Here is a 15273-nt window from a genome sequence, read left to right as displayed (position 1 = left end):
AGCAAAAAATGAAAGGGTGATAACATTTCACACATAGAACAAAGAAAGAAATTGCGGAACGGGTCAGATCCTGAAGAGTGAGAGAAAGTGAGAGAGATGAGATTCGATATCTGTCATTTCAACGGCATAAAACTTCCTTCTCCCAGAGCCAGAAAAGGAGGATATGTTCTGGAGGGCACCTAGAGAGAGAGAGAGAGGGAGGGACAGCTGGGCTTGGCCGACAGGGTGGGGTGGTTGGTTTCGCGGAGGCTGGTTTTACCGGTGACTGACAGACAGGTCCTGGCTCTATAAGAGGAGGATGGCCGCTGCATCAGACACCACAGACCCCTTGCCTCGGGAGGACATACATACCTCTGCTTGATCGCGATCACTCTCAGCTCACTGCTGTCGCATATATAGTCCCATATATTCCTTGGAACTCGCTGAGCAACTCGACATCATGGGAAGACAGCAGTTTTACCTGGAGAAGTTGTCTAAGTCCTTCCAGATCCGCAACTTGCTCCTTCGCCAGGCTCTGGCAGAGTGTCTGGGGACCCTCATCCTGGTGGTAAGAGATATCTCCACCTGTTCAATCTCTTCACTTCACCTCTCTTGTTCAGATCCCACCGGTGTAGCCTCTGGCACATTCCAGCATGCAGCGCATGGCTATAGTGGCATTTACTACAAAATAAGTCAGTCGTGCTGACTGTGGTGTGTATGTGAGCGAAGGCTGAGCACTATTAGGGTTAGGGTTCTGTGTGTATTATGATACAAGTTACACTGCCAGTGTAAGCATAACTTCCATATTTGAATGGCGTGAGAATGTGTGCAGTAAATCTTTGGAGGTAATATTTGTATACTCTCAAGTGTGTCAAAGTGTAATATTGACAGGGAGTATTGAAAGAACAGTTTAGTGAAAAGTCAATTGTATGTTTAATCCATTTGTGGACATAAGAAACACATAATAGATGGTACTTTAATCCAGGATACATGACTCACATCGCAACCTCATATGATCCAATGCAGGCATGAGTTCTATTTTGGCCTTAGAGAACAAAATAGTGAATTTTTGTGTGTTAGCTCATGACAAATAATATTTTATATGCTTCAGTTCATGTAATGGACATGTTGGTGCTAGTTACATTCGTATATTACACTCAACACTTTAGAGTATTTTCAGACCTACAGTATGACATAAAATGTCAATTGAACTTTAAATGAAACTTTAATTTGAACTTCTGAAAAACGTTTCGAAACGTTCAGCTGAATTACAGCCCAAGTTTGTCCAGACCATTATCTCCTGGTGAGGATGACCAACTCTGTAGGTGAAGTTACCTTCCCCTCTATCACTAAAATAAAGAAATCCAGACAGCTGGCTGTCCACCAAGATATACAAATAAACAAACAACAAATAATTTAAGTAAACAATCCTTGACCGGGTTCCGCAGAGACAGGGGTTCCGTTCCCCCCTCCATGTTGGGACTTCCTGTCTCTTCCTGTCTTCTGGCTATGGATGACTTATTGTGGAAATGAGGGATAATATTAAAAGTAGCTTCAAAACAATCGGACCAGTATGAAACCTTGGGATTACTTTCACCGTTTGGCAGTGTCTGGAAGTGGAGCTGGGGTGACTCAGGAGTCTATTATCCTAATGATCTTGCTGGCTGACACCGCTGGGTTTAACACGGTGTTTCTGAGTACATACTGCATTAGGGTTATCCGTTTTGGATTACTGTCTTACCACCCAAGCCTGATCCTGGCGTGACAAACCCACTAACACTCACTATCATGTTGCCAATCTTCAACTGGTACATCATACCCTTTTCAAAGCAGTTGCTTTAGTGTCAGAGATAATATGGCATGTTTGTGACGTTTGGCTTTTCTGCCAAGGGCACTGAGACTAATTTAACAGATATGTTCCATGTGGACGGAAGCAACAGGAAAGACAGGAACAACGCAAAAATGACTCATGAAGTACCTCGCATACCTCGTATTGTACTTCCCCCTACCCCTCGCTACCCTACCTCCCACCTCAACGGGATGTGTCTATCTCTGATAGTTCCTCCTCTTTGTTTTCCCTCGGATTGTAGACTAATGAGAGAACAGTCGGGTGACTCAAAGGAGGGGAGCACAGACAGTGGTGGTTCTACACGGGGGCCTCCAGGGGCCAGTACCCCTGTAAAAATGTACCTGGTCCCCAGGTTTTCTAATGTGTCCCTCTGATTAAACACTGACCCCACCTTGGCCCCCCCAGTAAAACTTGTCTAGAACTGCCACTGAGCGCAGAGCAGGGTAGTGTGGATGTATTTCTCTATAAGAACGAAATGAAAAAAAAGGGAGAAAAAAATGATAATTGGAGGGGGGGAGGCGGGGGGGGGGGAGTGAGAGTTTACTGTATGCTTTTCACAAGCGACACCTTCCAAAACCCCACCAGCACATGTGGAGACCAGATTTTTCGGTGTTCTGGAGTCTGTTAGCACTGAGGAAACCACAACATCAATTTGGGCACAGCATGTCACTGTGGTATGTTGAAAATTGTGTGCGTGTGTGTTTCTGCCAGTGTGTTCACAACTGTACGTGCGTGCGTGCTTGTGTGTGTGGTCCAAGGTGAGCCAACAGTCTCTCTTTGTCTCTGGGGGTCACTGTGGGGATGTTGGACCTGTCAACAGAGGGATCATTTGTGTTGGTGGACATAATGTGACCAGGGAAAGAGGGAGCAAGACAGAGAGAAGGAAAGAGAAAGAGAGAGAAGGAGGGAGAAAGTTGGACAGAAAGGGCCAGAGAGAGAGAGAAAGATGTCAATATATAGGGACATTTTCGAGCCTACACTGTAGGGCCTCATTCAAAAGCTGAAAGAGTTTCTTGTCTGTGACCCACTCCCGTGCTCCTGTGCCATTGGATGAGCAGGAATGCACGAGTGACCAGGTGTGTCGGATGACTCAGTGGTGCCGTTGACTTGACAAAGCATGAATGAATGACACAGCATGTGGGAGGACTGTGATGGCGTCACGACATGGGGACAGGATGAGAACTGGGTGAGCCTGTGTGGCTTAAGACGTGTCCCTGTTTCATCTGTACGTCAATGCAGAGAGCCGCGTTTCAAATACTGTCCTTTATGACGGAATGAAACCCTCTCGAATCCATCGCGCTGAAACGATTTCCGTCGATTTATTGTTGGATCCCTTTAGCTGTCATCGTTCTAAACGAATATCCGGGCACTTGAGTAGCCATCGGTTAAACTAGCAAGCAACACTAAAGCCAACATCTAAGGGTGTATGTCCGACCTGTGGGTCCCATCTCTCTTTTACAACACAGGAACGGCTGTTTTATTATCCAGAGGAAAGACTGGGCCCAATGATGGTGAACCTCTCTATGGGGCCAACATCTTTGTCTAGGTCTAGACTAGAATAATATCCTCTCTCAGCGAAAGTCTCAAACCACTCATTCCCACCACAGACCACACAGACTGCTGTTATTCCCATGCATGCACACATGAATGCACACCCACATGCGCATGCACATAGAGACACACACACATCTGTCTCAAGTCTCTATCGTCTGCTAGTGATGTCAAAGTAGGGATCTCACAGTCATGACAGCAAACACCTGAATCAGGTGTTTGATCAGATACATGTTGCAGCAAGGCTCATATTACCCCCTACTTCCCTCAGTCAAGTTTATGCAACAATGGAGCTCAGTTCAGGCAAATCAAGCTTTGACTATCACTTGTAACGACCGTGTCCTGTCTCCTCAGTCTAGACATGACCTTCAGGGATGTCATAAAACGTGTCTCTCCGTTACGGTTCACCTCATTCAGTATTGAAACGTTGAAGTCTTTGAACCCCATCTGTTTTCCATCTGAATTTCATCCCGTCTCCCAGGTGTAAATGTCTGGCCCTGTGGTCGTGTACCAGAAGTGGATTTAGCCTTGTCATGTCGTTTCTCCCTCCCCCAGATGTTTGGTTGTGGTGCTGTGGCCCAGCTGGTGCTTAGCGGGGGATCCCACGGCTTGTTCCTCACCGTCAACTTTGCGTTCGGCTTCGCTGCCACCCTGGGGATCCTTGTCTGTGGGCAGGTATCAGGTAGGAACATTCTAGTAAAACATTACCAGTCGGAATAACATAAAACCAACGTCATCTACTAGTATTTGCATCAGTCTCAAATATTTCACGTTTTATGAGGCGTGGTTGCTATCCTTGTGTGTTTTGTCAATTCACCAACACAACTAGATGTAGTGTGAACAAAGAATCATGTTCGTTTTGAGTGGTTGTATGTATTTATATTGGGTTGACATACCTTTGTGGTGACATCCTGTCATGTCGTTTTCTAGGAGGCCATCTGAACCCGGCGGTGACCTTTGCCCTCTGCCTTCTGGGGAGAGAGCGCTGGATGAAGTTCCCAGTGTACTTCGCCTTCCAAACGCTCGGCGCTTTCCTAGGCTCAGGGGTTATCTTCGGCCTGTACTACGGTGAGGGCCAAGCTGTGCCTTAAACAGATACATTTTTTACGTGGGGAACCAAATTATCTGTGAATTGGAATCTTGCTCGGGTGTGGTCGGGGCCTATACAGAACCCTGTCATGTCTGAACTATTTGTGTGCTTTCTCTCCCAGATGCTCTGTGGGACTTCAATGGATATCTTGCCGTAACTGGAGACAACGCAACGGCTGGTATCTTCGCTACGTACCCTGGCAAACACCTGACTCTCGTCAATGGCTTCTTTGACCAGGTATACCAAAAGAAAAGCATCTTTAAAAACATTTGGAACGATATACAGTGTACGGTATATTCTACTCGTACCATTAGTGATATCACTATGGTAGCTCGTGGATAAAGTTCCTCAATGTAATGTTCAAACCATCTCTGCCTCAAGATGATCGGCACCGCGGCGCTGATCGTGTGTATCCTGGCCATCGTGGACCCCTACAACAACCCCATTCCCGCGGGCCTGGAGGCTTTCACTGTGGGCTTTGTGGTGCTGGTCATCGGCCTGTCCATGGGCCTCAACTCGGGCTACGCCGTCAACCCCGCCAGGGACCTGGGCCCCCGCCTCTTCACCTCCATAGCAGGCTGGGGCTCTGAAGTCTTCAGGTCAGTCAGCCGACGCTACTATCGGACACGTCGAGCCTCTCTGTCCTCTAATGTCTGTCTGATCCTATCTGTGTTTGTTGTCAGGCACACTCATTGATACCCTTGTTTGTGTTTTCCTTCAGTGCCTATGACTATTGGTTCCTGGTCCCGATCTTCGCCCCGTTCCTTGGCACCATCTTTGGAGTGATAGTCTACCAGTTGATGGTAGGATTTCATCAGGAAGGGGAGGTTCGCGACAAGTCCAGGATGTCCGAGGAAAGGGTTAAACTGACCAACGTCGCCTCCAGCAATGACCAGTCGAAAGGATCTTCCAAGGAAATGGAATGAGTCATGATGATCCGTCCTCCCAACACACATACACAATTCAGCACAACTTCAAAGGCCACGGCAGTGTCGTAGTCACTCGTGCACAAGGAGACAACAGCATCACACCTTTACCAATACAGAATTACGTTAATTCTTAAAAAGAATGAAAGTTTGTATTTTAGTATCTCTTATTTGGACAGTATTGTATTTTTGTACCTTTTTTTTTACATTGTTGTTTCTCTTATTTAGTTTTATTTGTATAGATGTACATGTGAATCCTAATCAGATTTTTTTTCTTTGCTTATTATACTTTAACATTTGCCTAAATCTTTGAGGATTTGATTTTACAGCATTCTCCTCTACATTCTCCTTGGACTGAGCAGACTACTCTGTATTTTTGATGTTCACTGATTAATATTTAATTTGAGATGATTGATGACTATGCTTGTATATTATTTAGCAGTCCTTTGTTATCTGTTCAATGTTGGGCTTGAACATGAATTGCATGACGTTTTAATTTAGTTTTGATTTAGCGTGTAGTATCCTATCTGAGAATCAACGCACGGTGTGTAGCAAAATGTATTCCTCCTGGGGGTCCGATGGCTGAGCGGTTAGGGAATCGGGCTATTAATCAGAAGGTTTGCCGGTTCGACTGCCGGTTCCATTCCCGGCCGTGCAAAATGACATTGTGTCTTGGGGGGAATGTCCCTGTACTTACTGTAAGTCGCTCTGGATAAGAGCGTCTGCTAAATGACTAAATGTAATCCTAAACTACTCATGACCTGCCTGGAAAGACCTAGAGGAACGCATCAGTCTGAGGAGATCTGTATTATCCTGCCATAATAAACCTTGTTATTGTTGTGCAAATGTCATGGTCATGCAATTTTTTGGCGATGGCGGTGTGTGTGCGTGTGGGGGGGAGTTGCATTTCCTGTTCTTAACTGGGTGCTCAACTTTTTATTAGGGAACATTGCATTCTTGTACCCACTCATAGCGTTTGAAATGTAGACAGAATTTCTTTTTAAATCACTTACACATCTCACTTACACATTGTGTATCCCCAGGTCAAATCAAGTATTAAGAACCTGTTCACAAATCATACCTACAAAATGAGTCTCAATACACATCACTACTAGAAACAATATAGAAAGCCTGTATGCCAGATGGCATCAAATCCTTACAGTAACAGTTCTATACATTTTTGGTCCATGATGATTAGCAGCAGGTTTGTTATCTCCTGTTTTCTTAATGTATTGCTTTTATACTCTATTCCGACAAAAACAACGATAAGACGGATATGAAAGGCAATACCGTGAACCTAAAATACAACAAAAAAACAACAAGAAAGAAGGAATGGTTTTAAGGAAACAGCTACATTCCTCAAAAAGGTGCTTGGACCGACATTTTTCTCTTGAAGGCAGCATTTTGAGGGAAAACATTTTCAGTTGTTTTTTTTCAGTTGTGTTTTATTCTTTATTATGCAAACATATCAAAAAAAACATGTTTTGATGTATTTGTATTTATTGTGGAGCACATGGAGTTGTCAAGTTTGCAAAACACTGTGACGCGGACTTATCATCACTAATTGATTCAGTGAATTCAGGTGGTAGGCTATTGATTGTAGGGCGGGGAGGGCCGTTCTGTGGTATCGCTGTGACACTGTCGTGCCTCCAATGCAGTTGGAATGTGCCTGTCAGGTCGCGCCTCCTCGTCCCCATGTTAACTGTACCACACACATTTCATGAATGATTGTCCTGTTTAACAAAGACGTCTTTTTGTACAGCGGCCCACCTTCACATCGGTTGTCATTCAAATGTTCTGACACTAGTAGTAATTCCCTGCTATAGCCTATTAAGATACCCACTGGTAATATAACACTGCATTTTAGTGATAAGGTATGATTGTTAACTTCTTTTCCATTTTCTTTTTGGAGGGGGGGGGGGGGGGTTGTTTGAAAGGAGAGCTAAAAAGTGGGTTGACATGACCTGACACTGAACGACCTTTATTCTCTCTCTCTCTCTCTCTCTCTCTCTCATGTCTGTTTTGCCAGTTACCAACATTTTACAGGTGATTCCTGTTGACCAGTAATATTTCAGAGGTTTGCCTGTATGCTGTACAATTGAAGTGTGCCATGCTTTACTCCAGTGTCTCACAGTGTTGCCATGCTTTATTCCAGTGTCTCACAGTGTTGACATGCTTTATTCCAGTGTCTCACTGCAGTGTTGCCATGCTTTATTCCAGTGTCTCACTGCAGTGTTGCCATGCTTTATTCCAGTGTCTCACTGCAGTGTTGCCATGCTTTATTCCAGTGTCTCACTGCAGTGTTGCCATGCTTTATTCCAGTGTCTCACTGTAGTGTTGCCATGCTTTATTCCAGTGTCTCACTGTAGTGTTGCCATGCTTTATTCCAGTGACTCACTGTGGTGATCAGGTAGGCCACCTTCAATCATTTCAACATCACCTTTAGAAGGCACTTTTACTGCTCACCACCTGTCAAAGACTTGTATTTCTTTGTCTTGCATTGAATGAATTGAATAGTACAGCTTTTCATACCTTTACTTGTGTGGGTGGTGTATTGTGTGAAAAGCTACCTTTAATAGCTAGCTTTAATTGCTAAAACCCCCAAAGAAAAACTGATTTCAGGAATTAACTTTCAGTGAAAAAAATTGGCTGAATGATTCAGCACACTACATCCCACACTATAATTGTCATTTGCATGTTCCAGTTATTACAAGGCTGTATAGCTTCCATTGTCTGTCAATAAAATCCCTTTATACAAGGGGGCTTGCCAGTCCTTCTGACCTGTCTGTTCCTGTTGTAGCCTGAGGATTGCTCTCATCCATTCATTTGGCTGACTGTCACCTCTGTGCTTGATTTACAACTAAACATGTTACAGCATAGTGTGGGAGGTTCCTTCTACCAGCCTACCTAACGCATTACACTGCTTTCTTGGGAATGGTTGGGAATCTCCAGGAACCCACTGCTAGTTGTGGAGGGCTGGACGAACATCTGTCAATCCAGGACTTGCCGTGTGAACTTGGCTGACAAACAGGCGACATAATACCCACTGTTGTTCCCTATTGTTGACCTATCCTTAATTGTGAATACTTTTTGTTCCAGATCTCCATACAGATCAACGCTGTACAATTGAGTCCAAATTGGTTCCTTTGTTTCTTTCACATCTGTGCAGTGATCTGGATTGAGGTCAGCCAGGGACAGAGTGAAAGCTCTCCCAGTGTAATTTGTGTAGCCTTAGATGACCCCCAGAGCATGAGTCACACAAGGACCCAGGGACCCCTATTGCAAACTGCCTCTGAAGATGCAGCGTTCAGTACAGAAGGTGCCTCCAGTGCTGAGCCCATGGGTGAAATGGGTCTGTCAGTTTTAGGGAGTCGATACTGCAGTGCTTAATCATGTGTCCTTTTGGTGTCCTCTTGTGGGTGATTTGTAACAGATGATGTTGAATTGGGTATGCAGTTAAGGTGTAAAGGGGTTTGAGCTCCACTCATATCATCACATCGTGTTAGTTTATCAAATGGAGACACTTTACAGTTCTGCTATGGAGATTGACTCCACTTCACCACAATGCAGGTCTGATCATGTGTACCTGTTCTAAAACCGGCCAGATCTCTCTTCCCAGAACTCCTTAGGATAGGATTGACCTGGCAGAGTCTTCGGTCCTGTCAGTTCTTGTTCATACCGGGTAGTCATATCAAATTTCCCAGCACAAATAAATCTAAACTCCAACTGGAGGAAGGACTATACACTTTTCTCCCTGAAATTTGAAAGGGGATGACTAGAATGTCTACGATTAGTTTCAGGTGCTTTGAAGAATCCATATGGTGGATGGGGTGAAAGTTAGGTTGACAGTCATGATGTTAATGTGTTTAGTTTGGCAGAACCCAATAGCAATTTGGGTTGTCAAGTAGTCTCATGTTTATATCACTCCATGTACTCCGAGAACAATTAACAATGTACATATTAATCCACATTCTCGTACAAGAAGGGACAAGGTCAAAACCTTTTCCTCACAGAAACTTCCCACATTTTAGACAGGTCTGGAACTGTCTAGTATCTATCAGTGTCTATGTGGATCTACCAGCACAATAGTTTTCAGATTCCAGTGTGATTCCATAAAGTGTATTTTGCTAGGCATGTTTTAGTTAGTCTGACTCATAATCAGTTGGTTCAGTTCCTAAAAACAAATTCAACATGGCTCACGCTCAGTTACTATGGCAACTTATGCTGGGAAACTGGTCCGGGACACACAGTGTCGCAGTCGGGCTGAGACACTGACCCTGCATGCATGGAGTATGCATACAATGACGACATACTACTTTGTCATAAAGTTGCGCCTTGAACTTTGACCCGCTTATTTTGTCAGTTTGTGAAAAGCAAACGGTGTACGTTTTGTTTGCATAATGTTTGGCGTGAAATCTTTCACCTGGGAGACAAAACACAGATACAATCAAAACATAGAGGTGAGGAGACACACGTGGTGTCAGAGAGCATCCCAGGACAGTTCTGCTGTTACTTTACTGTTTGTACAGGTCCAAGAGGATCTTCACATGGCTCTGGTTCCGAGGATTGTGGGGAAGAAAAAAACTGAGAAGCATGCTGCATGCACAATGCATTTGATGGATGCAAAAGGACTTCCTGGTATTTTTGGGGACATATTGCATTTCACACACAATATATTTGGATATGCAAAATATTTTTCTGGCACACTAAATGGTATGGTAGAATGGGTATTAGGATGAACTTGTTCCTCTAACACTTACTCAATAGGAAACCTATGATGCACGCTCACCTTTTGCACAAAGCTGGTAATTGCTAGCTTTGTATATCCTATACATCACACGGAACGAATCCCTCCCCATACCCCAGAGTTTCACCACACGCACACACACACACACACACACACACACCCCTTATTCACATGCCCAGGACACACCTCTCACTATGACAATCACTGTAACACAATTGAAAACACTGGGTGTGTGCTGGGAGTGACACAAAAACATCATCATCGCCTAACCTCTGACAACCTTGACAAGTCCAAATGACAATGAACCGTCTTACTGGAGGTGATACAGGGAAATACTTGTGAAATGAGTTGCTGAAAGCATGTGGAAAGCTCCAAAACTTTGTCGCACTGAAATGTGGAGTAAGACCGTTGAACAGTTACTCACTCGTTTTCAGCTCAGGTTTTGTTTAGGCGGGGAAAAACCCAACCTATCTACGTCACAGCCACCTATCTACGTCACAGAATGTTTATATAACCTGCATTTTGTTACTCAGCTGGTACGATGCAAAGACGAAGTCATTAACACATAAAACACTCAGAGACGGCAGTTAAGTCTATTCTGATATCTGCAATTGATTTAGCTTGTTGTTGCTGTTGTTGCTAAAGTCAATAAATTCGAGGGGGCGGAGCTTCAGCTCCTTCAGGCGACACGCCCCCCCCAGTATCAAGCAGAGAAGACTGCTGATTTTCTCACGATTAACATACTACAGTGCTTTCTTTCATTCAAACTCGGATGGGTAGTTAACAACACATTCTTCTGTGTTGTGATGAACTTAAAACTCATTTTCAGTTCTGCTTTACAGGAACTTTAAATGTAATTGCAACGTTCAAAGAACCAAGGTTTAGCGTATAGGCCTTCCTGAAAATGTGGCCTTTCTGCAAATCAAGCACGCCACATAAAACGAACTGAGCATGAACACACGGTAAGAGTGGTTGTCATGGAGAGGGGAGCTGGTGTGTTGGTATCCCCGGTGATGTTTTATGACCTGCCAACCCGTACAGCCTTCCTGAATACACCCACATTCACAGCATGAGTCAAAGGGGAAGCTGGCCAGAGAAAGTTTTATAGATGGCTAGTAAACGCGAATATAGAGCAAACGCTATTTACCACTTGTGTCCTGTTATACAGTCTACACGTTGTACAGTACATCTTTAGATCTGGACACCCTTAGGGTATGTATTAAGCTGAGACATAAAACAGGAAATCGTCTGTACATTACTTCCTGCTCCCTCAAACTCAACTGTAAACATACACCTCCCGCAGAGAGCTTATGTGCCGTTGGAAAATATCCGGTTCATTAAACCTCATCCTCAGCCTGACTATGTCCATAACCTACAGCTCTTTTAAGACTTTTCTCACAAGCTTTTTGGGGGGGGATTACATATCCCTTCTTTTCCTAATGCTCCACTACGAGAATGCCGGTAAAAGCTGCACCACTCTAACTGGAACTAACCTGATATAGAGAAGTCATGTGATAGAACAGCGATTTACGCACAGTGGCCAAAATACACAAAAGCACTTCATGCACACTACTTAGTTTATTGAAGTTTTTGCAACATCGTATGCTTCTCAAGGTGGATGATGAAAATAACTAATAACAACAACAATAATTATAACTGTTAACAAAGCATGAGTTTTTTAAAAAACACTGTAAACTCTATCGACAACAAATCTACATTATTAGTAAGAAAGTGCATTGAGTATTCATCAATTACAATAGATTCCTCAGTTGATCAGCATTTCCTATGATATGCAAGTCATTAGTAAGTTATTTATTTCAAAAGCTTCCATTTGAGCCAAAAAGGCTTCAAAAGCTGCATTCTTGAGTAACATTAACATAACTAAGCGTCTCTGAAGACAACATTAGCCTAACACCAACGCCATCCCGTCTCCACACACAGAACTGACGCACATCTCCGGTGTACTGCCTGCACTGTTATCGCTGCCTTTTGATGGTTTACCAATTCGGCATCCACATTTTTGGGGGTCCTGGACAGCAGAGCCCTTGGCTGCGGGTCTCAGTAGCTTCAAGGTGAAGCTAATGCAGCCCATCTGGGTTGTGTGGTTCACTGTAACTCTCTCAGGTCCGTCAGTATTCTCTGGCCCCCACTTTGAAAGCTTTCATCTCGGCCTGGCAAGACCCTTCAGAGGGAGCTTGCCTACGGGCATTGCTGAAATTCCATCGGGGTTACGCTGGGTGAAACGCATGCCTGCTGGAGATCTGATACGATCGACCAAACCTTCACATGCTTTTTAGTATTAAGTGATGAAATGCGGAGGGAGTCGTCTGTGCCATGTAAGGAGGCGTTCTCGGGTTCCTAATCTTTCGTTCTCGTTCCATGGCTCTTTCCCCGCCTGTCCATCGCACACAGGGACGCACGAACACACACGCAAACGCACGCACGGCCTCACTCGACGAGGCAGCTCTCAAACAGGGGAGTGACGGTGCCATCCTTCCATTCGATGAGGATCTCGCCGCGCTGCGGCGCGGGAGAGCGAGGGGGGCGGAGGGCGTTCTTGGTGAGGGGGGCCCTCTCGCCGGGCGCGGGCGACCCTGGCGGACTGAGTTCGCCCGCGGGAGCGTACGACTTTAACACGCACACCACCTTCTTCCTCCTGGGGACATGGGGGGAACACACAGCACCATGAAGAGTGCCCTCTCGAGTGTTCTCCTTGCGGGCCCTGGCGCGAACCTGCCGAGTGAACCTCGGGGAGTTTTCTCTCGGGTCGAGGGGCGGTGTGCGTGCTCTCTCACCTGTTGTGGTGGACGTTGACTATGAGGATCGCCGCTCCCAGCACCAGGGCCAAGGAGCTCAGCACGAGCATCGTCACCTTCCAGCCCATCCCTGTGGACCACACACACGCGCACACACATGTTGTCGTCTGACGTGAGCACCCCCCCCCCCCCACGACACAAACTCTTAGCTTTGCTTGTGTTTGCTGTGACCCTGCCGCCACCTTGTGACGGAGGCAGAGAAAGACAGGCACCGATGTTCTTCTCCTTAATTCAACATCTGGTCCACATTCCTAAAACCAGTGGTATTCAATAATGGTAGGCCAAGATAAATAACCCGTAACAGTCTAAGATTCCCAGTTTACCATAGTCCATACTGAAGTACATTATGGAGGGCTCCTCAGACACCGCTGTGCTCTGTGGCCGCGGCAACCGCTCCAACCATGGGTCTGTGGTGTTCTGGTCAGTTCCCCCTGGCACAGGAAACAGACAGGAAAGCTTATATTGGGAAAAACATGGGAGTATGCACAACTGTTGTTTATGTGTGCACATTACAAACTTTGACTTTGTTCAGTTCATTTCACATGGACTACAATGTTCATGCTTTCAAAATGTGGTCACAGGGACCCTAGACAAAGGTGATTACCTGGCTGGGACTGGTTGGATGAAGTAGAAAGACTCAGAGAGCGCTCAATAAGCGAGGACCCCACAGGATGACGATGGTGAGGGTGGTGGCGATGTCCGTCGCCCCTCTCAACGCACCCTGTGCCGTTTCCCGCGAAGCTCCACTTGCTGACCTGTCCTCGTTCTTTGGAGAGAAAGATCTTGCTTGAGTCCTGCCTCACACTCAAGTGGAGCCCCTGGACCGCAAGATGGCCCTTTCTGGTGCACGTCCACGACTGAACATCCTTGTCTTCTTCCTCTTTCTCCCCACCAGCGACCCCCGCATCCACCCCGGAAGAGACCCCAGATCTGCAGCCTTGCAGTCGGACACTCTCGTGCTGCTGGACCCGCAGGGCGGTCAGACAGCCCCCGGTGTAGACACTGCTGAGGGCTTGGGTCTCTGGGAGCCACTGCCACTCCTGAAGGGGGGAGTCTGGGCTACACTCCTCCAGAACGACTCTGCCACCTCGGGGACGACCATCCTGGACCTGCATACACTTGCCCAGCAGCTCGTTTCTGATGCTGAAGCCAGTCACTCCTGTAGCAGGAGAGAGGGTGGCATTATGCTGGATCGATTCTTCGCCGTGCTATATGACGTTGTGTCCTTGGGCAAGGCACTTCACCCTACTTGCCTCGGGGGGAATGTCCCTGTACTCACTGTAAGTCGCTCTGGATAAGAGCGTCTGCTAAATGACTAAATGTAATGTAATGAGGAGTTAGGAATAGAACTTGAATATAAGTTTTTCAGAAACAAGGCTAGTTAGCTTGCCTTTTTTCAGTTACATAAAGATACTTCGAAAGTTGGCTAGATGTTATCTACCTTTTAGTTTGGTCTTATTAGCTCATTTAGGCAAGTTGGCTGGCTGGCTAGCTAGCTACAGTAGCTTGGGATGTAAATATTCTTCACAATGATAACAGACAGTCAGAGGGGGGGATTGGATTCATGTTTCGCTAAAGGTCCAATGCTGGCTAGTTAGCTAGCCCGAATAGCTACTCTAACCAGCTAAAGCAGCAGTTTAAAGTTACAAAAGTTAGTGCTATATTTCTGAAACAGACGATTAAGTATCTGATAAGACGAAATAGCTTAACAACACTACATCAGCAAAAAGTTCTTACCGTGTAAAACAACGAATAGAAAAAGAGTGAGTGGGAAATTCTGCAACCTGTTCCCCATGGTCGTACTAGCAGGAGTCTGTGGTCTCTTGGCAACCTGTCTCTTTTACTGCACAAGTGGGCGTGTGAACAAAACTATGCATACCATACCCCATCCTATCCTCCAATATGTGAGCTAGATTTAAATGCAAATGGGATAGACAATCAATTCCTAACGATAAAAGACAACCATGCAACTGCTTCAGAATGTTTAATTGGGCTTGATAATTTATGTGTAGTCCGGAAACCATTCCTAGTACAACGAGATCCTTGCAGATGACTGGCTTCGTGGGGGGCAGCTACACATGGCTTCAAACCATCACACCACAACAGGCCCATCTAGGTCATGGGTTGTTTGTGGACCGAATGTCTATGTCGAACAAAGAGAAGAGTAGTGCTCCCTCTACATGGAATACTGATGAGATCTGAAGTACATAAATCTGTTAAGAGGGGGAAAACACAGCGCTTCCATCTGAATGTGAAAAACAGACACCCACCAAAAGGAGAAGAATGTGACAGTTTTAGGAGCTCGGTCTTTCACG

The 15273-nt window shown here is 45.5% G+C and overlaps 2 protein-coding genes across 2 annotated transcripts; one reads left to right on the top strand and one right to left on the bottom strand.

Moving 5' to 3' along the window:
* Positions 1-238: 238 nt before the first annotated feature.
* Positions 239-6241, top strand: LOC124465446 (aquaporin-3-like). Its single transcript, XM_047017222.1, has 6 exons — positions 239-547; positions 3935-4061; positions 4310-4447; positions 4591-4706; positions 4851-5068; positions 5191-6241. Exons 1-6 carry the CDS (start codon positions 440-442, stop codon positions 5393-5395), a joined length of 912 nt encoding a protein of 303 aa, XP_046873178.1. The 5' UTR covers positions 239-439; the 3' UTR covers positions 5396-6241.
* A 5472-nt stretch (positions 6242-11713) lies between these two features.
* On the bottom strand, positions 11714-14768 carry si:dkey-245n4.2. The gene is made up of 5 exons (XM_047017221.1): positions 14696-14768; positions 13563-14117; positions 13282-13389; positions 12938-13028; positions 11714-12798 (listed from the first exon to the last, which is right to left on the bottom strand). The coding sequence occupies exons 1-5, from the start codon at positions 14751-14753 to the stop codon at positions 12591-12593; spliced, it is 1020 nt and encodes a 339-aa protein (XP_046873177.1). The 5' UTR covers positions 14754-14768; the 3' UTR covers positions 11714-12590.
* Positions 14769-15273: the final 505 nt, after the last annotated feature.

This window comes from Hypomesus transpacificus, unplaced genomic scaffold, assembly GCF_021917145.1.
Source record: "Hypomesus transpacificus isolate Combined female unplaced genomic scaffold, fHypTra1 scaffold_503, whole genome shotgun sequence".
NCBI lineage: Eukaryota > Metazoa > Chordata > Actinopteri > Osmeriformes > Osmeridae > Hypomesus > Hypomesus transpacificus.
Note: the sequence above shows the minus strand (reverse complement) of the source record. Positions and strands in the feature narration are given on the sequence as shown.